Consider the following 26,739-nt stretch of genomic DNA (forward strand, 5'->3'; position numbering starts at 1 on the left):
ATCCAATAATACCTCCTCCCTAATTGGACTACGTGTTCTGGGGGAATACTTGGCTAAGAGTGATCCTATCATAAGGTTTAGATTAGTAATGGAGAAGAGCAAGGAACAATGTAAAAAATTATTTCAATGGGATGAGAAAGGATCTAGCCTGAGTAAAATGGAGCCACAGATTGACAGCCATGAGTGATCTTTAAAGAGATGTTTCGAATACCATTTCAACTAGGATTAAAGCTAAGAGAACCAAAACGAGGGCTACTTGGATGACAAAGAAAATAGAGAATATGTTGAAACAAAAAAAAACAGAAGGTGAGAGAGGCATACAGAATGAATTATGTGAGAAACAGGCCAAATGCAATAAGTTGGAAGGGAATATGAAGAAGAAAATACAACCACAGAATATAGAACATAGAACATAGAACATTACAGCGCAGAACAGGCCCTTCGGCCCACGATGTTGCACCGACCAGTTAAAAAAAAACTGTGACCCTCCAACCTAAACCAATTTCTTTTCGTCCATGAACCTATCTACGGATCTCTTAAACGCCCCCAAACTAGGCGCATTTACAACTGATGCTGGCAGGGCATTCCAATCCCTCACCACCCTCTGGGTAAAGAACCTACCCCTGACATCGGTTCTATAACTACCCCCCCTCAATTTAAAGCCATGCCCCCTCGTGCTGGATTTCTCCATCAGAGGAAAAAGGCTATCACTATCCACCCTATCTAAACCTCTAATCATCTTATATGTTTCAATAAGATCCCCTCTTAGCCGCCGCCTTTCCAGCGAAAACAATCCCAAATCCCTCAGCCTCTCCTCATAGGATCTCCCCTCCATACCAGGCAACATCCTGGTAAACCTCCTCTGCACCCTCTCCAAAGCCTCCACATCCTTCCTGTAATGTGGGGACCAGAACTGCACACAGTACTCCAAGTGCGGCCGCACCAGAGTTGTGTACAGTTGCAACATAACGCTACGACTCCTAAATTCAATCCCCCTACCAATAAACGCCAAGACACCATATGCCTTCTTAACAACCTTATCTACTTGATTCCCAACTTTCAGGGATCTATGCACACATACACCTAGATCCCTCTGCTCCTCCATATAAGAATAGAATGGTAGTTAATATGAAAGGAAACCCAGAAATCATTTACCAACATGTAAATAGTAAGTAGTTGGGTGGCCCCTATTGGGGTCAAAGAGGATGATATATGCTTAGAGGTACAAGGCAGGGTTTGTATTGCTGTTTAATAAGGAAGAGAATCAAAAGGAAGTTGGATGGGAGTATATTTAAAACCAAGTTCAATCGATGATTGGGCAGTAAAGGAATAAGTTAAGTTTGTTTATTAGTCACAGGCTTACACTGCAATGAAGTTACTGTGAAAATTCCCTAGTCGCCACATTCCAGTGCCTGTTCAGGTACACATGGAGAATTTAGCATGGCCAGTCCACCTAACCTGCACGTCTTTGGACTGTGGGAGAAAACCAGAGCACCCGGAGGAAACCCACGCAGACAAGGGGAGAATGTGCAAGCTCCACACAGATAGTGACCCAATCCGGGAAGTGAACCCAGGTCCCTGGCACTGAGGCAGCAGTGCTAACCATTGTACTACCGTGCTGCCCACAAAGGGATAGAGAATAGGGCAGGAAAGTGGAGTTGATGTAGCAATTCAACCCATGATCTTACAGAATGGCAGAACAGGCTCAAGCTGAATGATGTATTCTTGTTCCTTATGGCCTTATGTTCTTTACCAATGAATATGGTATATATTTGTACTGATTTTCAGGTTCTATTTTGTTGGTGATGAGGACTTGCTGGAAATTATTGGCAACAGTAAGAATGTGGCTAAGCTGCAGAAACACTTTAAGAAGATGTTTGCAGGTGTTTCTAGCATCATTCTTAATGAAGATGCTACAGTTGTCTTGGGAATTGCATCGCGTGAGGGCGAAGAGGTATTTTTAAGTGTTTATTTAAAATGTATTTTGCTTTACTGAAGTTCACGAGTATGTTGATTTTAAATATGGGAGAAAGTTTTAAATGCATTTAATCTTTCAAAGTAACATTGAGGAGATAAATAATTTTTCTGACAGGTGCTTTTCAAGACTCCCGTTTCAATCACTGAGCATCCTAAAATTAATGAGTGGTTAACCTTGGTGGAGAAGGAAATGAGGGTTACCCTGGCTAAGTTGTTGGCTGAGTCAGTCACTGAAGTTGGAATCTTTGGCCAAGGCACTTCAGTTGACTCTGCAGACTACATTTCCTGGATTGATAAATACCAAGTATGTATGCAGAAGTAAAGAATGACTAATATACAGTAAAGTAGCAATATACCATTTCTAAAAACCTTTTCAGCATGTTTATTTATTTTCCTTATGATGCACTTAAATCTTGGCAAATGCTTCTAAAACTAGAACACTGAAGGCTTTGCTTTGTCCATGCTGTAATACACCACAAGATATAACACTAATGTCTAACTAGATTTTCTTAATTTATCTCTAAATGTAGGCCCAGCTTGTTGTCCTTTCAGCTCAGATATCATGGTCTGAAAATGTGGAAAATGCCCTGAATAATGGTTCTAGTGGTGGTCAGTCCCCACTTGCCCCAGTCCTGGTCAATGTAGAAGCTACTTTGACTGTGTTAGCAGATTCTGTATTGATGGAGCAACCAGCACTTCGCAGGAGGAAACTTGAGCATCTGGTGAGTGAATGTCCTGTATCCCTGCAGGAAAAATTAGCAGTGCTGTGAACAGTTCTATTAAATAGTGATCTACTTGACACACATTCTCAATGTGTCCTTAATATTTTTCTCCATTTGATGCAGTTTTTCAAAATCCGATTAACATTTATTTTGGATATTTAATGTTTAACTTGCAAATACATAATAGTTGACTCCAATATCTTCTAGAAGATGGCATATACTGAATAGATTTTCTAAGACTTTTAGTTTTGCTATGTCAAGAGATTAGTGGAGGATTCTCCAGAGTTACCTGGCCACGTTGCACAAAAATGTACTGGATAAAATTTTAACTTTCTAGCACTTCTAATAATTCAATATATTTTGTTACAGATCACTGAATTAGTACATCAGAGAGATGTAACCAGAACGCTGATCAAGAACAAAGTAGATCAGCCTAAATCTTTTGACTGGCTCAGTCAAATGCGATTCTACTTTGATCCCAAGCAAACTGATGTGTTACAGCAGCTATCCATACAAATGGCTAATGCCAAGTTTAACTATGGTTTTGAGTACCTTGGTGTCCAAGATAAACTTGTACAGACACCTCTCACAGACCGTTGTTACTTGACTATGACGCAGGCTTTGGAAGCTCGTCTTGGAGGATCTCCATTTGGTAGGTGGTGGTCAACAGCTTAAATATTATACTTTTGGCTTAGCCACACTAAAGAAAATTAAATGACCTTTCCCATTGACCTCTAGACATCATTAGATAAGGTATGATAAGCATATCTTGAGACATAAAATTTTTTTAAGCTTATTAGTCACAAGTAAGGCTTACATTAACACTGCAATGAGGTTACTGTGAAATTCCCCTAGTCGCCACACGCTGACACCTGTTCAGGTCAATGCATCTAACCAGCACGTCTTTCAGACTGGGAGGAAACTGGAGCACCTGGAGGAAACCCGCACAGACACGAGGAGAACGTGCAAATTCCATAAAGATAGTGACCCAAGCTGGGAATCAAACCCAGGTCCCTGGTGCTGTGAGGCAGTAGTGCTAAACACTGTGCCACCGTGCCGCCCATTAAGATCCTGAGGGGACCTGACGGTAGATACCAGGTGGATGTTTCCACTCATGGGGGAGGCTAGGATTGGGGAACAGGGTTTAAGAATCAGCCTTGAGAAGAAATTAGGAGAATATTTTCTGTGGAATTCTGTTTCTCAGAACAGTGGAGGCTGGGTCATTGAGTTTATTCAAGGTAGAGTTGGACAGATTTTTGATAGACAATGGAGTCAAAGGTTTTGGGGGACAGATAGAAAAGTGGAGTTGAGACCACAGCCATGATTTTATTGAATGGTGGAGCAGGCTTGATGAGCCAAATGGCCGCCTCCTAAATCTGATGTTGGGTTGGCACAGTGGTTAGCGCTGCTGCCTCAGTGCCAGGGCCCCGGTTCGATTCCCAGCTTGGATCACTCTCTCTGTGCGGTGTTTGCATGTTCTCCCTGTGTCTGCGGGGGTTTCCTCCAAGGTGCACCGGTTTCCTCCATAGTCCAAAGATGTGCGGGTTAGGTTGGCCACGCTAAAATGCCCCTTAGTGTCAGGGGGCTTAGAAGGGTAAATATGTGAGGTTACGGGGGTAGGGTCTGGGTGGGATTGTTGTTGGTGCAGGCTCGATGGGCTGAATGGCCACCGTCTGCACCAGGGATTCTATGATCCTATCATAAAACAGATTCATAGTTTGCATCTATGAACATCTGATGGAGACAGTCAAGCTTAATTGTATTGCTCTCCACATTTAAATAGGCTGACATGAGAAATGCCACCTCTGCTCGCTCCTACTGATCCTCCATAGCACAATTTCTCAGCCAGGGTCAATATCAGGACAAAAGGAAGGAATTAAAATTGGCCAATAAAAACACCTTAACATTGACCACACTAACATTTTTGTCTTTTCCAACTGAGTTCCTCTTGCTCAGATATTTCAAATGGATCATAAGAAAAAGCACACTTCAAAGCATTTAGTTGGTTATTTTAAAAGCAGCATCTGTTAGTGAAGTGACATTTCATTTTCTAGCAACGCGCTTACCGCAGTGGTTTGTGTGTTTCATGTTTAATTCTTTTGTTCCATATTAGGTCCCGCTGGCACTGGAAAAACAGAATCTGTCAAGGCACTCGGACACCAGCTTGGACGTTTTGTTCTGGTCTTTAACTGTGATGAGACCTTTGATTTCCAGGTGCTGATTTTAGTACTGTGGTGCCAATCTATCAAATGTGTTTGATTAAACTTGTGCAAAACAGGAATACTTTTCCAGTTTAATAGAATTTTACCTATATATAAAGGACAATGGGACAAGTGCTGGAAAATGGGATTAGCCCGACTTTAATGGTAGTTATTGGTGTTGCAGACTCGATGGGCTGAAGGGCCTCTTCTGCACTGTGCAACTCTTAGACTCTATTGAGCAGTAGTGACATGAATTGTACCTTGGATAGGCTACTTGTTATGGTATTTAGTATTAACTATGAAAGGAGGACCTGATGTGGGAAAGTTTAAACCAATGTAACCCCTCCAATTAATTTATTTATATTACTGAGCAAAATGGTAAAGTAATTTAAAATTTGTGCCTTATTACTGATCTCTCTTGCCTCTAAATTTTTGGATGCTTTACATAAAATTTCTAAAATGCTTTCAGTACTTTTTAGAGGTTTTTCTCACCTAATTGATTTTTCCTTAAATTAGGCCATGGGTCGTATATTTGTGGGTCTCTGTCAGGTGGGAGCCTGGGGTTGTTTTGATGAATTCAATCGCCTTGAAGAGCGCATGCTGTCGGCTGTATCCCAGCAAATACAGTGCATCCAGGAAGCACTCCGTGAGCACTCTAATCCCAGCCGTGATCGAAGTAGGTAACATTGTTCAGTATTTGATTTGTGCTGTTCTGATCTTTCTAGATATTGGAAGTTTATAGCTTTTCTACAGTGCAGCAACCTAGCTACTTCGTTTTTCAGCTGGCATGTTTGCTATTAGCCTAAGTATTCTGCATTGAAGTATGTGACCTTCAATTGATTCTGTATCTATGGACTTCTATTTTTTTATAAAAGCAGCAAAACTGAGAATGGCGCAGACCAACAGCGACCACTTGTGTTTATATGTTTTTTTAAAATTCTAAGGTGATTTACAGAGAAGGGGAAAAAACTAAATCCATTGTTAGGGGATTGTGGGTGAAGGACAAAATCTAAACTGGTAGGAGCTTGTTGAGATGGGGCAAGGCAGTGGTTGGAAGATCATTTTGCATTGTGTTGAGACAGGGAACCAGTATACTTCAGTGAGAATAATGAACAAGTGAAATTCAATGCAGGACAGAATACATTTGACAAGCTTGAGTTATGACCTGCTTAAGTAGAAGGACAATGGGAGGACCTCTGTAAAATTGAGTCTAAATATGCCAAAAGTATAGGTATGGGCCTCAGCAGCTGTGGGCTGAAAATAAAGGAGATGGAAATCACAATGAGAATATGGGGTTTGAAGCTCAGTTGTCGATTCAGCAGGGTACCAATATTTTGCACAATCAGAATCAGCCTGGAACGGATTCAGCCTGAGTCAAAGACCAGGAAGGAAATGACATTAGGTCAAGGACTGAAAACAATTAGCCCACAACCATCCCACTGTTTGAAGGCAATTTGACACACCCAGTGCTTGATTTTTGGACCAGCTGTCAACCAGTGATCATAAGATGTAGGCTGTGTTGGAGGGTTAGACCTGGGTCTTTTTGTTTCCACATGGAAGCTGGTCATGTGTCTCCAGAAATTGAAAAGAGAGCCCGTGGATGAGTAAGGATCGTGAGAGTAAGGAATAGGACTTTACAGGATTTGAAAGTGAATACAGGCCAGGTCAGAAGGTGCAACTGTTGCTGTAGATTTGCCCCAGAACGGTGAAGTGGAAAGGCATGGTTGATCATGTTGACAGTTGTACAGAAGTGAAGGAAAAATGTAATACGTTGCAGCCACAGTTAGTACCTTTTTATCCAAGACTTATGCGATAGCCAAAGCTAGATAATAGTGTTTTGGACAGGAGGTTGGATAGAGTTGGGGATGACACATTTGTGGACTTTGGGAGAGGAACACCGATTAAGTTAGAGGGGATGTTTGGTTGAGTGGAGGGGTAGCAATTTTGTAACTGGCTATTTTCTACCCAATAAAAATAGTCTAGTAGCTTGTGTATATTATGTACGTGGGAGCTGGTGGCAGTCACCTTGTAAGATGATTTGTTACATGGTGGTTGGCCATTGCCTGTTGTGGCTCGAGGCCCACTCTAGCATGGCAGTCTCTGCGGCATTTGCTGCAGAGGAAGAAAGTGGGCTAAGAAGGTGCACAATTCATTGACCCCTCTTTTCTCGGCCAGCTGAGCTTTTGGTTTCTGCTAGCCTCTTCCAGTGCCCTCCCAAACAGTCAGCTCCAGAGGTCACCAGCCATCGGTGACTGTCCCCATCGACAGTGTCAATATCCTACATATTGTGCTTGCAAAAGCCCTTGTAGAGAGGTATCATGCCCAAGAGGCCATGCCCTCAAAGCCAGTTCACCATATAGAAGGTTTTTAGCATTCGGCTACCATCTTATCCGATGGATGTGGTCGGGTGAAAGTAACTTAAATTTTTTACATAATGTCATGGATCCTTCTGAAATAATTTTAATATTGGAATTGAAGCCTGCACTAACCTTATGAAAACTTCCACATTGGTCTGCTTAGGTGCTCCCCTGGTTATCATTCTGCCATGCCTAGAGATGAATTTCTAAACTATTAAATAACATTTATAACCTGAATTTACCTTAAAAATTGAAATACAATCTGTTTTTACACACTCGATACAAAAATATTCCAAACCAGTTTCTTAAAGATCAGAAATATAAATTATGAATCGGATTACTCCTTTCCTCGTCCATTTAATGAATGTACAGTTTTCAATACAATTTATTAATTATTACTTTAAATTGTTTCAGTGGAATGTTCTTTTAATCCATCACCATTTAATTAAATATGAAGTAATTTTAGCCTCTGCTTTTGTCCATCTCTTGACATTTTCTGAATTATTTAAGTTGTAATTGGAAGATGAGCAGGAGAATTGTGGAATAGTTCAGACATGATCTAATGGAATGATGAAACACAGGATTGAGATGCTGACCAGCCTGCTACTCTTACGTGAAGCATTGAATTTGCAATTTCAGCTTTGCCAATTTTCTTTCAGATTCTCCTACAATCACATGTGAACTGCTGAACAAACAAGTAAAAGTCAGGGCAGATATGGCTATTTTCATTACTATGAATCCAGGCTACGCTGGTCGCTCCAACCTACCAGATAACTTGAAGAAACTCTTCCGTAGTCTGGCCATGACGAAACCTGATCGCCAACTCATTGCGCAGGTTATGTTGTATTCACAAGGGTTCCGTACAGCTGAAACCCTTGCAAACAAGATTGTTCCATTCTTCAAGTAAGAATCTCAACTTAAACTTGACTGGTTCACTTTGAGTTTTTTGTGGCATAATTGAGAGAAATTATAAACCTTTCATGTTTTATTAAATGTTCTAGTTACACAACTGGTGTACATTGAATTTGTTCAAAATTGTTTTTTAAAGGCTTTGTGATGAGCAGCTGTCATCTCAGAGCCACTATGATTTTGGCCTGCGAGCCCTGAAGAGCGTGCTAGTAAGTGCAGGTAATGTGAAGCGGGAGAGGATTCAGAAGATAAAGAAAGAGAAAGGAGAACGTGGTGAAGATGTTGATGAGGCAGAAATTGCAGAGAACTTGCCTGAACAAGAGGTTAGTTGTTCAACACAACACTGTCTGAAAATTCTATGTCACTTAAGCATGTGAAAGAAAAATACATGTAGCATAAGACTAAAATATATTTCATTGCTATCCTGCCCTAACCATTGCTGTTTCAATCTTAGAATTTGTTTTTATTTAAGCCCATGTCACCAACAAAATATTGAGAAATAAATGTAAAATGTTTGTGATGCTAAGATAGATTAAATTAACTGGATGTGTTTCTTGAATATCTTGAACTTTGGTTATTGTACTCGTATGTACTCTCTCATTCTCCATTCAGAATGTGCAGTGGAACGCATCTTAAAAATAAGCATTTCTGACCTCTACATCAACCAAACCTTAACGTTAGATTTTGTTAAAACTTGTGGAATCATTTTTGTATTGAATAATTCGAGTCATGAATTGATCCATCTCTACAGATTCTGATCCAAAGTGTCTGTGAGACAATGGTTCCCAAACTGGTTGCAGAAGATATCCCATTGCTCTTTAGCCTTTTGTCTGATGTATTCCCTGGAGTACAGTACCATCGAGGAGCAATGACTAAATTGCGTGAGGAATTGAAGAAGGTTTGTTTGGAAATGTACCTTACCTATGGTGATGGTGAAGATGTTGGTGGAATGTGGGTTGAAAAGGTGAGTTCTGAATTTCCATCTTTGTAGATTTTATGCTTTGTCCAGCATTGTATATTGTATTTGTATATTCTTTGGCTGTTTAACTGCAAACTAACTTTAATATGTTCCACATCAGGTGCTTCAGCTATATCAGATCTCTCAGATAAACCATGGTTTGATGATGGTGGGACCATCTGGCAGTGGAAAAAGTATGGCCTGGCGTGTTTTATTAAAGGCCCTTGAACGGCTTGAGGGGATAGAAGGAGTTGCTCACATCATTGATCCAAAAGCTATCAGCAAGGACCATTTATATGGAACGTTAGACCCAAACACTAGAGAATGGACTGATGGATTGTTCACACATGTTCTTAGAAAGTAAGTTGAATGGAAATTTTGTTTTCTCACCAATTTTTCTCCCCCCTCTTCCTGAAGATGTTGAATCCCCTATTTAATTCCAAGGTGTTAGCTATCCTCTACTTTGCCCAATGAGCCATTTTTCACAATTGAGACTCCACATTGAATGCCAGTAGGCTATTCAACAGCAGTGATGTGGTAGCCAAGCTTGATCTTAACCAAATGTTCATGCTTCCATCAAGGATTAGCCTAGTTTTTCTGTTAATTTCTTTCCTAATTTGTGGGTATTAAGTTGCAATCAACTAACTCGGGTGGGGAGGGGGGCCCTCCCAGATGTGGTCAATATGGCTCAGCTACAGTCTGGATAAACTTGCTCACCCCTCCGTTGGAAGCCTGAATTTTTTATTTGGTTAAAATCAGTATTAAATGTGCTTAGTGTAAAAACAAATATACATGAAGGTTGTTAACTATGTAAATGCTATCATTCTTAGGATTATTGATAATGTACGAGGTGAACTGCAGAAACGCCAGTGGATTATCTTTGATGGTGATGTGGATCCTGAATGGGTAGAAAATTTGAATTCCGTTCTAGATGATAACAAACTGCTTACTCTGCCCAATGGAGAGCGTCTCAGCCTTCCTCCAAATGTAAGAGTTTTTGCAAAGGACAGATACAGAATTTATGCTCTTCCAAAAGAAAGTGACAAGTCGTAAAAAATATGCCTGCTTAAAATTTTGTTTTTAACAGGTACGAATTATGTTTGAGGTCCAAGACTTGAAATATGCTACGCTGGCCACTGTATCCAGATGTGGAATGGTATGGTTCAGTGAGGATGTTCTCAGCACTGATATGATATTCAATAACTTCTTGGCTAGACTACGTAGCATTCCTCTGGATGAGGGAGAGGATGAGGCCCAGCGTAGACGCAAGGGCAAAGAGGATGAGGAACAAGAAGCTGCTTCTCCGATGCTTCAGGTACCCAGTCCAGTTTATTGGTGAATTTTCTGCGCAAGAAAGTTTATGTAATTTGCTTCCAGAACAGGAAGATCACTCTTATATTTGCATCCTGAATTGGTTTGGCAGAGGCTGAATCTTTTTGAGCCAGACGATTTGGATAACTAGGGAAGCTGTATATTGAAATGAAAGGTAACTGGTGCTGTATCTTCCCCCTATTGAATAATAGAAAACTCATACTGTGTTTCCCCACCGGTCGATCTCTTGCAAATCTGCTTTGCACTTTTTATGCATGAACTACTTTGAGAACTTTTTAAGCCAGGGTGTTCAACTTTTTCATGCGAGGGGCCACATTTCAATTATGTGGAGCTGGATTCTGGCCCACAGACCAAATGTTGAACAACCCAGCTTTAATTGCTCGATTTAAATGAGTTTCCAAACTCTCAATCATCTTGGTCATAAATTTTAACCGCAAACATTTTCTTTAATATTAGCTCTTACATAATTTTGATGTCCTGAAATAGCGCCATAGTGAGTTTTGTAGTTGTTAATGGGCTCAAATAGATCATGCTTTTACGTCTACAAATATTAGAGATCAAAGGTGCATTGTTCACTTCCAAAGTGTTGGAATGTTTTTCATTTCAGGATATCTGACAGAGGGAAACGCTGTCAGTTCAGAAATTAAGGAACAGCACAAATGTGAGCAACAGGCCTACTGATGCAGTCAATAACATTTAAAGCTCCATGTCCTGCAAATGACTACGCCATTCTAAGTATCACTTGTTGCTAATGCGCCCCCACCCACTCCAGACACACGCACAGACTTGGGACACCAATATTTCTATATACTACACAGTCTCATAAGATCATAAGAAATGAGGGGAGGAATAGGCCATTTAGTTCATCAAGCCTACTCGCCATTCAATAAGAACATGGCTAATCTGAATGGGACCTTAATTCCACTTTCCTGCCTGTCCTGCCATAACCCTGAAATTATCTTTTCAATCAATAATCTGCGCAACTCAGTTCTGTTCAATAACCCAGCATTCACTGCTGGGTTATTCAAAAAACTAACAACCCTGAAAAGAAATCCCCCCCTCATTTCCATACTAAGCAGGAGACTCCTTATTTTTAAAACTTTCCCCAGTTCTAGATTCCCCTGCAATAAGAAACAGCCTCCCAGAATCTACCCTGTCAATATCCCTTGGAGTCTTTTACGTTGCAATAAGATGGCCTCATTCTTCAAAACTCTAATGTGTAACGGCCTGCTCAACCACTATTTTTTTTTTTAAAAAACAACCACTTCATCCCAGAAATCAACTTTGAGCCTTCCCTGAACTTTTCCAATGCTAGTATACTTGTTACCTCTTCTGCTATCCTACTCTTTTCAACATTAGCAGTGTTCACACTATTGTCCTTAAATTCTTCACTCACTGGTTTTAGTAAAACAAACACAAGTATACTTCTTCCCCTACAGATTAGAATAAGAATCAGAACAGGGTTTTAAGGTGCAGTTGACACCACCACGGTTATTATAGTTGACTTTCCAAATTAAAGTCAGGCTGACTAGAATTTGCACCACCAGGGACCACATTGAGAGCGTGAAATAAACCACTGGGATTTCTGTTTTACTTTGTAAAATCAGGTGAGCCATCCCCCAAGTGGTTAATTAGATTAAGTAATGCAGATAGAGAAAGAAAACAATGATTTGGTCAGGAGGGGCCTGGCAGGCAGAGAAAGAGAGTTCACGAAACATCTCTGTTGGATGCACTAGAGAGAAGATGTGGTTAGATTGCATTGCCTGAGCTATGATTATCACAGAACACCACCTACAGATTTCTGCTGCTGCTGCTGCTGCCGGTGTAAGTCAACCTGGCATATAAGGTTGACCCCATTTTCCAGCCCCAAAAATCATGTTTTTGTATATACTTGGCATATATATTGACCCTCTTTTCAGCATGCTATACCCGTATACTCAGTGATCTCAATTTTTCTCCCCCCAAATGCATGTTTTACTCATTGATACCTTTTATATAAAAAAGAGCATAAAGAATCAAGCAGACGATCTAGGGCTGTATTGCAAAGCTGTGTAGGAATTTAAGCTATGCCCAGTTTTTGCACCAGAAGCAAATGACATTTCAAAATATTGACCACCCACCCCTCGTACCAGTTTCACTTTTAAAGTCTCCGTGCAAGTCAACCAGTTGTTTTTTTTTGAGGGATTTTTCATGGTCCCAAACATCAACTTGTGAACTGGCATCTACAACAGGTGCCTTAAAATGTTGTGGTATTCTTGTGCAGAAGTTGCTCTGTAAAGTTACATCACACTGTAAACATTTTATTACAGATACAGAGAGATGCAGCAACTGTTTTGCAGCCATATTTCACTTCAAATGGCCTAATTATCAAAGCAGTAGAACACGCCGCTAAGATGGAACACATTATGGATTTTACCCGATTACGATGTCTTGGTTCTCTCTTCTCGATGATGCACCAAGGTTGTCGAAATATTGCATTATATAATGCTAACCATCCTGACTTCCCAATGCAGAGTGACCAACTGGAACGCTACATCCAGGTATGGTTTTCTGCAAGTCTTGGATTCATTTCCATGTATAAAATTAGCTAATGTACTGTGTCATGTAACCTTAAAACATTTGATTTTTTTTTTGATTAGAAATACCTAATTTATGCTATTCTGTGGTCACTTTCGGGTGATGCGAGATTGAAGATGAGAGCAGAACTTGGTGAATACATCAGACGAATTACCACCATTCCACTGCCAAGCACGCCTAACATGCCTATCATTGACTTTGAGGTAGGAAGTGTATAATTTTAGATCTAATCCCGATTGTTTGCCAATTTGTTACATTTTATATTCTGTTTTGAACTTCCTAGTGTTCTTTGATTTTCATGAAGCTTCTAGACAGAGAACCTATATTTAAACTTCACCTATGAATGCTTGATTTGGTAGATTTTCATTCATTTAATTAATTTGCCATTGCTGGTATGAGCAACATTTATTATCCATCCTAATTGCACTTGAGAAGGTGGTAGTGAACTCCCATCTTGAACTGCAGTGGTTAATTGGTGAGTGTACACCCATAATGTTAGATAGGGGTGGATAGAATATTTAATGTACATGATGCTTCCTACATTCGGCTAAATTGGCACTGATCAGCTGGCAACATTAATTGAGTAACTTCCCATGAATGAAATTATTGAATAATAGGTCATTCAGCCCATCATGCCTCTGCCGATTTGTTGGCTTAGCCCCTGCTTCTTCCCAACAGTATGTAGTTTTGTTCCCTTCAAGTATTTCTCCAGTTCCCTTTTGAGCACTCTTGAACATGCTTCCATCATTCTAGATCACAACTATTTGCTGCATTTAAAATAAATTCTTCATGTCACCTTTTTTTAATCACTCATCTTAAATCAGCGTCCTCTGGTTACTGATCTTTCAGCCAACAAACAGTTTCCCCTTTACTCTGTTAGAATTCTTCACAATGGCCCTTTATAATTTTGAAAACCTCTATCAAAACCCCTCCAAACTCCCTCTGTTCTAAGGACAATGTCTCACTATAGGGATTCTAGGAAATGCTCAGGACATGGATGAATGATCTTCCTTCAACTAGGCCTGTGGCATGAAGGATCTCTCCCAACAGAACTAAAAGATGTTTTAATTTGTATGCTGATCCTAAAATTAGAAACCATCACTGTAACAATCTCTCCCTCTTGTATTGAACAAGAAGGCCAGCAACCTATTTCCAGGCTTGTGCTGATGCTGTTCTAAAACTGGAATGGAAATTGTGGTTTTGCCCCTCCTTTGTTCCCCTTATGGAAAGAGCAGTGTTCTCCAGTTGACACCTACTTGTGATAACGTTAAGATTAATAATTTGGGGGAAATCAAGTGGAAAACGTGTCATAGAACATAGAACAGTACAGCACAGAACAGGCCCTTCGGCCCACGATGTTGTGCCGAGCTTTATCTGAAACCAAGATCAAGCTATCCCACTCCTTATCATCCTGGTGTGCTCCATGTGCCTATCCAATAACCGCTTAAATGTTCCTAAAGTGTCTGACTCCACTATCACTGCAGGCAGTCCATTCCACACCCCAACCACTCTCTGCGTAGAGAACCTACCTCTGATATCCTTCCTGTATCAACCAACACGAACCCTATAGTTATGCCCCCTTGTAATAGCTCCATCCACCCGAGGAAATAGTCTTTGAACGTTCACTCTATCTATCCCCTTCATCATTTTATAAACCTCTATTAAGTCTCCCCTCAGCCTCCTCCGCTCCAGAGAGAACAGCCCTAGCTCCCGCAACCTTTCCTCATAAGACCTACCCTCCAAACCAGGCAGCATCCTGGTAAATCTCCTCTGCACTCTTTCCAGCGCTTCCATATCCTTCCTATAGTGAGGTGACCAGAACTGCACACAATACTCCAAATGTGGTCTCACCAAGGTCCTGTACAGTTGCAGCATAACCCCATGGCTCTTAAACTCCAACCCCCTGTTAATAAAAGCTAACACACTATAGGCCTTCTTCACAGCTCTATCCACTTGAGTGGCAACCTTTAGAGATCTGTGGATATGAACCCCAAGATCTCTCTATTACGTTTGATATATATGTGTTATGAATGTAATGTCATATGTTTTGTATGCTAGTAGCAAATGGTCAGGATTATTTTGTTTAGATGGAGCAAACTCTATAGATTTGACTTTACTAGTCAAGCAGTTCGTTCATAACATTATCTTTTTGCCAAAGTTATTTGGTCATAATAAAACTGAGCAGATTCAAATTGAAAATAATTGGCTTGATTTTGTGACATCCTTTTTTTATCTCTCCCCCTCCTCGCCCCACACAATATTTAGGTATCCATTACTGGAGAATGGGTTCCTTGGCAGTCAAAGGTACCACAGATTGAAGTTGAGACTCACAAAGTTGCTGCCCCAGATGTTGTTGTACCAACTTTGGATACAGTCCGTCATGAAGCCCTTCTTTACACATGGTTGGCTGAACATAAACCATTAGTCTTATGTGGCCCACCTGGTTCTGGCAAGACTATGACGTTATTCAGTGCCCTAAGAGCTCTACCAGATATGGAAGTAAGTATTCTCATCCTTCAACTTGTCTTTGTAGCTTTGCCATTAAAACAGAACTATGTAATCGTTGCTTCTGGAATATCCATTTCCTCCCTCTAGTTTTCATTGATAAACTGATATAAGTTTAAAGCTATTCCAGCAATGTTTGTCGTCTTTTTCTTAGGTCGTAGGTCTGAACTTCTCCAGTGCAACTACACCTGAGTTAGTTCTGAAAACATTTGATCACTACTGCGAATATCGTCGGACACCAAATGGAGTTGTCTTAGCACCTGTGCAGCTTGGCAAATGGCTCGTGCTCTTTTGTGATGAAATCAATCTTCCGGACATGGACAAATATGGCACTCAGCGAGTTATATCCTTTATTAGACAGGTTAGTAAAAGGAGGCATGGCAGATAACTGAGTTAAAGCAAAAATGCAGTGATTGAAGCATATTCATTGTGGGCCAACTTTGTTTCAGATGGTAGAACATGGAGGTTTTTTCCGTACTTCAGATCAGACGTGGGTTAAATTGGAAAGAATTCAATTTGTTGGAGCTTGTAACCCATCTACTGATCCAGGAAGAAAGCCACTTTCGCACAGGTAATAATTCTGTTGTTTTGCATTTTAACTATCATTAATGTGTACAGAAGGTTAAGGTTTTGAATGAATTCAACTTATGCAAAGTGGTGTGTATAAAGTTAAAGAATAAATATTGTAAATGACAAAATTAAGAATTTTAATTGCTAGTTTTCAGTCACAGAATATGTTTAAAATTATTCACAAGATAAATAAGTTGGCTGAAACTTTACATAAAACAAAATGCTCAATCTTTTTCAATTTTTGTCAACTTTCTTTTACCCTAATATCAGAAATTTGGACCCAATGCATAGTAAAGCTACTTTCTTTATCCATAAATTTCCTACATTTGTCTTTTTGTTCATTGGGATCCAGCAGGATAGCTTTGGTTAGGTCAGCCTTGGATCAGCTATGTTCAAAGCTCCTAAATTTGTACTATTAAGCCTGTAAGTGATGGTTGGGAACATATAAAGCCTTTTTACTTCTGTCTTCACAGATTCCTGCGCCATGTGCCTGTTGTGTATGTGGATTATCCAGGACCAGCATCTCTCACTCAGATCTATGGAACATTCAACCGTGCTATGCTTAGACTCATTCCATCTTTACGGACATATGCAGATCCTCTTACTGCAGCTATGGTGGAATTCTACATTATGTCACAGGTAGATTATGTTTGCCATCTGGAGCATTGAAGCCTGCGGTAAAGATGTTTCAAGTCTTCAAATGAATAGGTGTAGATCAGGATAAATTTCAGCATCTTGGTTAAAGTGATGGGGGGGGGGAGAAAGTGCACAGGTATCAAATAAAATGGTGGGGGGAGTGTAACTGTTGGTTCTGTTGAACCTTTTTAGCAAAACAAAAGACTGGATCAGCATCTATTGAGTGGGCTAGACTAACATTGCTTGATATGTTTTAGTGGAGGTTGAGGTAGGAAGTTGCACATTTCTTAAATTAGGGACCTAATGATGCCACAAGAAGAGAGTTCATGACAGAAAAATATTAGCCAAATTTTGCATGGAATCAACTTAATGTGCTCTTTATGCTCTGGACTTTCTTGTATATCTCAATCCTCACTTCCTATTTAATGCAGAATCATATATTTTTGCTAAATATGCTTAAATTTTTGAATACAAAGATATATTTTCTATTTGCGCAAGTTAAAGGTCTTCAGGCAGTCTATGATTACCTTGTGAATTGAATGCAGTTTGAAATTTTATTGAAATGGTGTAAAAACTGAACTTTGTTCAATAACATATCCTGAATTATTTCACAGGAGCGTTTCACCCAAGACATACAGCCGCATTACATTTACTCCCCCCGTGAAATGACACGTTGGGTGAGAGGAATCTTTGAAGCTTTGAGACCATTGGAAACGCTAGCTGTTGAAGGTTTGATTAGAATCTGGGCGCATGAGGGTCTGCGTTTGTTCCAAGACAGGTTTGTATTCTATATGTTCAACATCCTTTATCAGTACTGTTGTTCTTTTCGCTGTTTACACTGAACTAAGTTAAAATGTATGACCGCAAAGTTCATGTTCCATTGCTTCTATTTTTTAAGACTTGTAGAGGATGAGGAAAGACAATGGACAGATGAAAACATTGATGTGGTGGCTCTCAAGCATTTCCCTAACATTGACAAAGACAAAGCTTTGACCAGACCCATTTTGTACAGCAACTGGCTATCCAAGGTAAAAAAAATTGGCTGATGAAACACCTTTTATAAAATGTAAATTGTCAAAATTTGGTGGGCTTGATGTGCTCGATTTATTAATTTTCAGTTAAATCATTTAGATCGTGTACTAAATGTTATTTGCGAATGGTTAATTATCCGTTTCTCAAATTTAAATAGTTATAAACTGCTAATGCTTGGATAAACGTGTAAAAGTATGCATGAGCAACAAAGCTCATGATTTTTTGATGAACAAATTAGGAATGGTTTAGTCCTGGTCTACCCTTCCAACACACCAATCGGATTCCTTCCTCTGATTCTGGAACTAAGGGTCCTGCATTCTATTTAAATTTTTTCAATGAGACCTCCTGGTTTTAAAGCTCACCTACTGGCAATCTGATTTCACATTTCTCGGCTGTTACTGAAAAACTTGCAAAAGTACTTTATTTTCATTTGGCTCTTCCCTTTTCACTCCACCCCCTTAATTTTAAACTTTGTTCCCCAGTTATTAAATCCAATGCTTGCCTGAAAAACTTTCCTGGATTGTCTCCATGTTTCCAAGACACACACATTTTATTTCAGTACTTTGGATTTCCTATATGCGCACCTTTGGTTATTCGTGGACTTCCCTCCTACATCACCTTGATTCCACTTGGTAGTGGATCCATAGTGTTCTGCCCTCTTCATTTATGGGTTTAAATCAGCCAATATGAATCTGTGTCTCCATTTAAATAAAGACTATGCTGACATTATAGCTTTTCCATTCACCTTGAAGTGGTTTGTGGGCCACAATTGGAATCCCACTATTCCACACTCTGCATTGAATTATATATTGACTAGTGTGAATTGAATTATATGTTGACCAGTCTGGTCTGTCTTTTTCAAAGTCCTGTGTATATTTTTCTTTAGGATTATATACCCGTAGATCAGGAAGAATTAAGAGACTACGTCAAAGCCAGGCTCAAAGTTTTCTATGAGGAGGAGTTGGATGTCCCCTTGGTACTGTTTAATGAAGTATTGGACCATGTGCTGAGAATTGACAGGTAACAATTATGCACAAGTATCTGCGTAATCTTTAATTTTCAGTGAATCCATGGATTAGTTGAAGCAGATGTGACACAAATTTGTATCTGTATTTAAATTTATGGAAAATTACATTTGCACTCTACTATAGGACAGATTTAGAGATGGCAGGGAGGTTACAACTTTGATTTACTGGAACACTGCCAGATATGAAGAGATACATAGAAATACTTGGAAAATTTTATTTTTCAGTGCGGATTACAGGACAAAATGATGAAAGTTTTAAAATTATGAAAGGGGTGTGATAGGGTAAATTTCGAAGCAAACCCTTTCTAATAGTTAAAGGGCCAGGGAAGAGGGACTTGTGCATAGAAGATGAAATGTAAGCAGTTCAGAGCAGAAGGCAGGAGAAATTTGTGAACTTTAGCCTCCCTAAACACTTTGTGATCCAGTCTTCTCTATAAATCATACTTACATAATCAAAACATACTATTTTGCATTTATTAACCCTGAATATCATGAGCAGCTTTTTTCCCATTCCACCATCCTGTCATCCAGTGCAGTTAACTTTCTTTTGTCCTCTGAATTACTTATTAAGCTATTTGAACCTGAAATGAGCTTCCAACGCCATATCTCTTTCATCGCGAAGGCCACCTGCTCTCACGTTCTGAGGTATCGCTGGTCTTTTCCCTACCAGAGTCCATTTTCTACCTAACAGCTGGATGATGGTTTAACTCCAGATTCAGTGACTGCAACTTTCTCCAGGCTGATGTCTCCATTTTATATCCTCCATTAACTTGAGCTCATGCACGACTCTGCAGAAAACTGGCATCAAGTCCCATTCAGCTGTGATCAACATTGACTCCCACTCTACCAACAACTCAGTTTTAAAATTCTCATCCTTGTCATTCAATCTCTTCATGGCTTTACCCCGCCCCTCTAACCTACATTTGAATTCTACATTTCATCCAATTCTGACCTATTTTGCTTCTCTGGTTTTCTTAGCCTTGCCATTGGTGCCTCCAGCTATCTAGGCCCTAAGCTTTTTGGTCATTTGTGCTAAAATCTCCATGCATGATTGCATCAATTTTTAAGGAGCAATTAAAGAAGTTGATGTGGAGAGGGTTACTGAGGGAATTCCAGAGCTTGGGGCCTAGATAGCGGAAGGCACGAGTGCCAATAATGTGATGGACATCAAGAATGCACTGAAAGCCAGAACTGGAGCAGCACAGAGATCTCGGGCATAAAGTGTTGGTGAGTGATGACAGGATGGAAAACAAGGTAACAGTGGCTGTAGTACTGGACATAATCTAGACGTTTAGCCCTTCAGCATGTAGGGGGAGAATGGATGGGTAGGAGAAGAGGTTTCAGGTTGGGACCGAAGTTCATGGAATTGCGGTCTGATTGTGACTCTGGTGTACCAGCGTTGTTCTGCTAGGGAAACAGAATAACTGAGTTTGGTGGCTAGTTGGATGAAAAGGTGAGAAGAGCTTACAAAACTGATGCTATAAAGTTGACGCTTAAAACTTCTGAAAGGAATGTGACCCTTATTGTCGAGGATTTTGTGAACTGCTATATATTTGTATTGTCTGTGTGGTGTTCAAAAGTGAATTCTAACTTGAGTGGTTTGATTTACACTTGAGTAAACATTGGAATGTCAATATAATTATTTTCTTATATCTCAAACTCTTTTTAGGATATTCCGGCAACCACAAGGTCATTTGCTGCTTATTGGAGTTAGTGGCGCAGGAAAAACTACACTCTCTCGTTTTGTTGCCTGGATGAATGGCCTTAGTGTTTATCAGATAAAGGTTAGCCCTAATTTTCCCTATTCTAGCAAACTGAAAACGGAGGTCATTTTTAAAAAACATTCATATTCTAAAAATGAAATTTTGGTGTCTTCAGGTTCATAGGAAGTATACTGGTGAAGATTTTGATGAGGATCTGAGGACAGTGTTGAGGCGTTCTGGCTGCAAAAATGAGAAGATTGCTTTCATTATGGATGAGTCCAACGTACTGGATTCCAGTTTCTTGGAACGCATGAATACGCTGTTGGCCAATGGGGAGGTAAATATTTAAAATGTTGAAAAATTCCAAACGTGAACTATTCTTGCAAACTAATGAGCTGTCATAGCATTAAAAATATATCAAACATTTTTCATTAAAACCAATTTTAGCACTAAACTTTACAAAATGTTGATTTTCTTGCCATTAGAAAAATGATTTTGAGTGAAATGACTACTGTACATTGGGTGGCTTTCAAACTTGGTCAACTTGAGTTTGTGCTGATACTGGAGTCAATAGAAATGTTGATAGCTAAACACTGGAAAATAAACCTTGATGTCCACTGCAGATCTGCCAGTATCTGTGGCGGGTGAAAGTTAATGTTTCAGGTTGGCCATCTTTTGTCAGATAAATTGAAATGAGGCAAACTGCAAAAAGCTTCAGATTTGCTTAGCTTGTGCTTGAGGTAATAAAATAATTAAATCCAGCCAAAATCAAGCATGTTAATCTGGGACTTGCTACTGAACAGGTGCCTGGGCTATTTGAAGGAGATGAGTATGCTACCTTAATGACGCAATGCAAAGAAGGTGCTCAAAAGGAAGGTTTAATGCTTGACACTCATGAAGAACTGTACAAGTGGTTCACAGGTCAAGTTATCCGGAACTTGCATGTTGTATTCACCATGAATCCATCATCTGAAGGCTTGAAAGATAGAGCTGCAACTTCCCCAGCTCTCTTTAACAGGTAAATTGATTTTTGTATGGCCTTTCCAATTCTAGTTACATTGTTCAAAGTACAGTATATGCCTGTTTATTTTTAAATGTGGAAATGTGTTTATAAGAGGGTCATCAGTTGATGGTGTCCTCAGTCCTGGATTTGAGTCCTGGAGCTCTGAAATAACTACTGAGCATTTTTATTTACTTTTGAAATCTGGGAAGGAGGATAAATACTTGTAAAACAGAAGCCACCTGCTGGCCAAACAGTGGTATATACTGAACACTTAGAATTAAGTTTTTTTTTCCCTCTTCCCCTGCTCTTTATTGGCAAACCTTTTTACTTTAAGTTTATTTGCATGTGTGGTATCATTGGTTTGTAACATCTGCTTGTTGTGCAGGTGGGTCAGCTTAGTTAAGGTGGTACGGTGGCACAGTGGTTAGCACTGCTGCCTCTCCACTCCAGGGATGCAGGTTCGATTCCCAGCTTGGGTCACTGTCCATGTGGAGTGTGCACGTTCTCCCCGTCGGCGTGGGTTTCCTCCGGGTGCTCCAATTTCCTCCCACCGTCCGAAAGGCGTGCTGGTTAGGTGCATTGGCCATGCTAAATTCTCCCACCGTGTACCCAAACAAGTACTGGAGTGTGGTGACTAAGGAACTTTCACAGTAACTTCATTGCAGTGTTAATGTAAATCTACTTGTGACACTAATAAATAAAATTAAATTCTGAATAGAATTTGAGGCAGTGCCCAAAGTGTACACAACCCAACCATCCTGAATGCAAATCAAATATTGAAAGCAAATAGTGTTGCAACACAACCAAGATGTGACCCAAAGAGTCCTTTTCAATCTGGCCAAAAGCAACTTCAGCTTTGAATTTTAATTCCTTAAAGTTCTTGGACCAGAGACCTGGTCAAAATCCACCAATCTGAATACCGCCATTGCCAGGATTGTTGGCTCATTAATGTTAAGAAGTTGAAGCTTAAGATTTTGGCCTTTGGCAGAGCATGAGGGAGAACCCAGATGCGGAAATGCCATGGTTTGATGTCCTCTCTTCAGTTTCCCTTTGTTTAGTTTAGAATACATTTTAAAATCAAAGTCACATGAAAAGTTGGTTTACATACTATAATTAGCACAGTTTCATATTTATTGTGTTGTCTTTATTTCATTCAAGCATTATACATCAGTGTAGAATTAATTGAATGAATTAGAATGTTCAAAACCTCTTGATTTGTTTTGCAACTTTTTTCCTTTTTGTTTTAAATCCTCTTAGATGTGTCTTGAACTGGTTTGGAGACTGGTCCACTGAAGCTTTGTATCAAGTCGGCAAAGAGTTCACCAGCAAAATGGACCTTGAAAAGCCCAATTATGTTGTCCCTGATTACATGCCAATTGCATATGATAAACTCCCTCAACCACCATCCCACAGAGAAGCTATTGTCAACAGTTGTGTTTTTGTTCATTTAACATTGCATCAGGTGAGAATACTGCGCGCAAATAATATCCAGAGCTATATTTTTTTAGATGTGTAAATCATAAGTGAATACCATTTTTAAGCATGGATTTGAACAAATACAAAGCAAAATACTGCAGGTGTTGGAAATCTGAATTTTTAAAAAAATGCTGAAAGAACTCAGTGGGTCAGGCAGTATCTGTGGAAAGAAAGAGTTAATGTTTCAAGTTGAGTGATCTTTTATCAGATATTGTTTTGCATAGTTACTGATTCAGTTGTTGATCAACTATTTAATTGCAGCTATAGGAATATTTTGCTAATACTTTTATCTGGGGCCCTAAATTTCAAGATGCTCACCTGAGAATACCTGAAATAAGCTGAAGTGGAAGTATTATTTTTCTTATTAGGCAAATACTCGGCTGGCCAAACGTGGAGGCAGAATAATGGCAATCACTCCTCGCCACTATCTGGACTTCATTAACCACTATGCCAACATGTTCAATGAAAAGCGTAGTGAATTGGAGGAGCAACAGATGCATTTAAATGTTGGTCTGAGAAAGATAAAGGAAACAGTCGATCAGGTATGGTCAACAAGTCATAAAATCACATTGCATAATTTGAGGTTTTTTCCTGATAATCATGGTGCCAAACTTTTACTGTGCTTTCTGTCTGAAGGAATCTTTCACTAAGCTTTGGGATTCTGCTTGAGCAGTGACTTTTGGTTTGAGTTTTGTTTGGCCTAAACTTGGGTAAATTTTGTTTCTAAGCAAGGTACAGGTATGGTACTATATTGTAATTAACTAACTACTAGCAAAGATCCAAGAATCTTGTGTTGTGCTCGTGAGAATGCGCAAATTATGGATTTCGCTTTTTCGTAAAGGTACTGTTGCATCTTGTAAATCTAACATGGCTTGTTTCCTTTCTTCCCCCATTTCTCCCACCCTTTTGGATTTCATATAACTGTTCCCCAAGTATTAACCTTGCAAATAATTTCATATGTTAATATTGCTTAATGATTATTGAATTAACATACAGCAAGTTCACTGCTTTTGTCTGAACTAGTCCTTTGAGATTTTCACATTAGACTTGTATGCTATATTGGCTTGAGACATTAATGTATGTACAAGATTGAATGAAATTAAATTCCCCTTTGGTGTAGCAGTTCATGTCTTGTGGCATCTGAGGCCTTAAAGGGCTAATGTCCCAAATGGCGGTTGTTTTTTCCATCCACACCACTACCTGTATGATGAGCAAAGAAATGGCAGAAAACCTTACTAAACACCTTACATTTTTGTAAATCCAATATGGATTTTTTTCTTTTGCCTTTGGTCATCCCTTCCCCCTTTTTAAGGATATCATAAATATTTTTCTAGTGTTCATTTATTTGTTAATGTGTAAAAGTATTTTCTTTTACCAGTAAACCAAAGAATGTTAACAGCTTTTGCTCTGGGTAAATGTAGACCTGGATACTAATGCAAGGTGGTTCTGATTGACTTGCAGTGGAAATGTCATAATAAACACTTGCTACTCAAAAAATTATTTCACTCATTCCAGGTTGAGGAATTGCGGCGTGATCTGAGAATTAAGAGCCAAGAATTGGAGGTTAAAAATGCAGCAGCCAATGATAAGTTGAAGAAAATGGTGAAGGATCAACAAGAAGCTGAAAAGAAAAAGGTAATAATTTATAGCTTAAGAACTCATTATTTGGAATGAAAATTTTGGGCACGGAGAGCAGAGTCTGATCAAATAAGACATCTTTCACTATCTTTGATAGGTTATGAGTCAAGAAATTCAGGAGCAGCTTCACAAGCAACAGGAAATTATTGCTGACAAACAGATGAAAGTAAAGGAAGATCTGGACATGGTAGAGCCTGCTGTTATTGAGGCTCAGAATGGTTAGATGTGTTTTGAATTGAGCTTTTTCTATAAAATACATCTTTTAATGAAATTTATCTAGTATGCTGAATTGCAATCTATAGTAACATTTTATTTAGTTTATATTTTTTGGAACTATAATCCTATTAATTTTCTACCTTTTTTAAACAACTGAATAACTGATCTTTTCTGTGTGGTGTTTATCTCTCGATTTTCTTCTCCCCTAATCTTCACTTTCTCTTACTGTTTATTTGCACTGTGGCCTACGGTGCTGGTCTGATTAGCTGTAAAATCGATCAAGAAGCAGCACTTGGTAGAGGTTCGTTCAATGGCTAATCCGCCAGGTGCAGTGAAGCTAGCACTCGAGTCAATCTGTCTTCTCCTGGGCGAAAGTACAACTGACTGGAAACAAATCCGATCGATCATTATGAGGGAAAACTTCATTCCGACCATAGTAAATTTTTCAGCTGACGAAATCAGGTGAATAATGGGGTGCATGCAGTTGCTGGAGTAGAAGGAAATTGCCCAGAAGACCAGCCAAAGCTTAAAGCTGAAAAACTACCAAAGCAATTAATAATTGAATCGAATTTTAAAGATTTGGGCGTAGCATTTATTAACCAAACAAATTTGTTTGGGTGACAAAATGTACTGCTGGTCTTCAAATAAAAAATTTCCTTTCAAATCCCAGTGGCTGTATACACCCTTATCCTTTTGCATGTCCATTTATGGCCCCTTTCTTTTCACCCCTCTATTAGCTGTGAGCTCTATAAAGAAGCAGCATCTTGTTGAAGTGAGAGCCATGGCCAATCCACCTGCTGCAGTAAAACTCGCGTTAGAATCAATCTGTCTCCTGCTGGGTGAGGAGACAAATGACTGGAAAAAGATCAGACAAGTTATTATCAGAGATAATTTCATCACCAGCATAGTCAACTTTAATACTGAAGAATTAAGGTATTCATTATTTTTATTTTAAAAATCACATTTATCTTGCATTTTGACTGTGTTGCAGCTCTTCATTGCTATGCACCACATAGTTTATAACTAGCGCTCTAGCACACTGATAAATTTCCGTCCCTAAAATTTCAAGAGGGCAGCTGTATTAACATTGTTCATTTTTATTCATCAGTGACGTTATTCGCGAGAAGATGAAGAAAAACTACATGTCCAACCCAAGCTACAACTACGAAATAGTCAACAGAGCATCTTTGGCTTGTGGTCCAATGGTGAAGTGGGCTATTGCACAGGTGAGTTACAAATAGTTACAGGAGTAGACCATGTGATCCCTTAAACCTGCTCTGCTATTCAGTACAATCATGGCTGATCATTTTCCTCAACTCCACTTGCATGCGCAATCCCCCATACCTCTTAATTCCTTGAAAGATCAAGGGTGGAATTTTCCAGCCATGCGCGCGCTCAAGACCGGAAATTCCCACTTGAGGTTAACGTTAAATGGTCCGCCAAATTTTCTGTCCCACCCATTACGATTCTTGTAGCAGGCGAGAGCAGAAACTCTCGCCCCAAATATCTATACCTCCGTTTTAAAGATTATAAATAATAGAGCATCCACAACTCTCTGGGGAAGACAGTTCCAAAGATTCACTACCCTCCAAGTGGAGAAATTTCTCATTGTCTCGGTCCTAAATGATTGACCTCCATCCTGAGACTCTACCCTTATGTTCTAAATTCCCCAGTAAGAAGCCTCACAACACCAGGTTAAAGTCCAACAGGTTTATTTGGTAGCAAATACCATAAGCTTTCGGAGCACTGCTCCTTCGTCAGATGGAGTGGAAATGTGCTCTCAAACAGTGCACAGACACAGAAATCAAGTTACAGAATACTAATTAGAATGCGAATCTCTACAGCCAGCCAGGTCTTAAAGGTACAGACAATGTGGGTGGAGGGAGCATTCAACACAGGT

The 26,739-nt window shown here is 39.5% G+C and overlaps 1 protein-coding gene across 2 annotated transcripts in view; it reads left to right on the forward strand.

Annotated features, from left to right (window-relative positions):
- Positions 1–26,739, forward strand: part of dync1h1 (dynein, cytoplasmic 1, heavy chain 1) — an 83,940-nt gene that overhangs the window by 23,031 nt on the left and 34,170 nt on the right. Inside the window, exons 24-53 of one of the 2 annotated variants that reach the window (XM_078234134.1) lie at positions 1,789–1,954; positions 2,093–2,281; positions 2,508–2,699; positions 3,069–3,351; positions 4,813–4,913; positions 5,417–5,576; positions 7,917–8,160; positions 8,306–8,489; positions 8,918–9,130; positions 9,246–9,484; positions 9,955–10,111; positions 10,212–10,439; positions 12,766–12,996; positions 13,096–13,236; positions 15,299–15,532; positions 15,693–15,899; positions 15,988–16,109; positions 16,582–16,747; positions 17,359–17,522; positions 17,643–17,772; positions 18,663–18,796; positions 20,473–20,587; positions 20,682–20,843; positions 21,310–21,524; positions 22,767–22,971; positions 23,354–23,527; positions 24,501–24,620; positions 24,721–24,841; positions 25,106–25,301; positions 25,948–26,065. In XM_078234134.1, coding sequence (XP_078090260.1) covers positions 1,789–1,954; positions 2,093–2,281; positions 2,508–2,699; positions 3,069–3,351; positions 4,813–4,913; positions 5,417–5,576; positions 7,917–8,160; positions 8,306–8,489; positions 8,918–9,130; positions 9,246–9,484; positions 9,955–10,111; positions 10,212–10,439; positions 12,766–12,996; positions 13,096–13,236; positions 15,299–15,532; positions 15,693–15,899; positions 15,988–16,109; positions 16,582–16,747; positions 17,359–17,522; positions 17,643–17,772; positions 18,663–18,796; positions 20,473–20,587; positions 20,682–20,843; positions 21,310–21,524; positions 22,767–22,971; positions 23,354–23,527; positions 24,501–24,620; positions 24,721–24,841; positions 25,106–25,301; positions 25,948–26,065 — 5,311 coding nt within the window. Of the gene's footprint in view, positions 1–1,788; positions 1,955–2,092; positions 2,282–2,507; positions 2,700–3,068; positions 3,352–4,812; positions 4,914–5,416; positions 5,577–7,916; positions 8,161–8,305; positions 8,490–8,917; positions 9,131–9,245; positions 9,485–9,954; positions 10,112–10,211; positions 10,440–12,765; positions 12,997–13,095; positions 13,237–15,298; positions 15,533–15,692; positions 15,900–15,987; positions 16,110–16,581; positions 16,748–17,358; positions 17,523–17,642; positions 17,773–18,662; positions 18,797–20,472; positions 20,588–20,681; positions 20,844–21,309; positions 21,525–22,766; positions 22,972–23,353; positions 23,528–24,500; positions 24,621–24,720; positions 24,842–25,105; positions 25,302–25,576; positions 25,773–25,947; positions 26,066–26,739 lie in introns of both variants that reach the window. The other variant, XM_078234135.1, reaches the window with a different exon arrangement.

This window comes from Mustelus asterias, chromosome 18 (genome assembly GCF_964213995.1).
Source record: "Mustelus asterias chromosome 18, sMusAst1.hap1.1, whole genome shotgun sequence".
Lineage (NCBI taxonomy): Eukaryota > Metazoa > Chordata > Chondrichthyes > Carcharhiniformes > Triakidae > Mustelus > Mustelus asterias.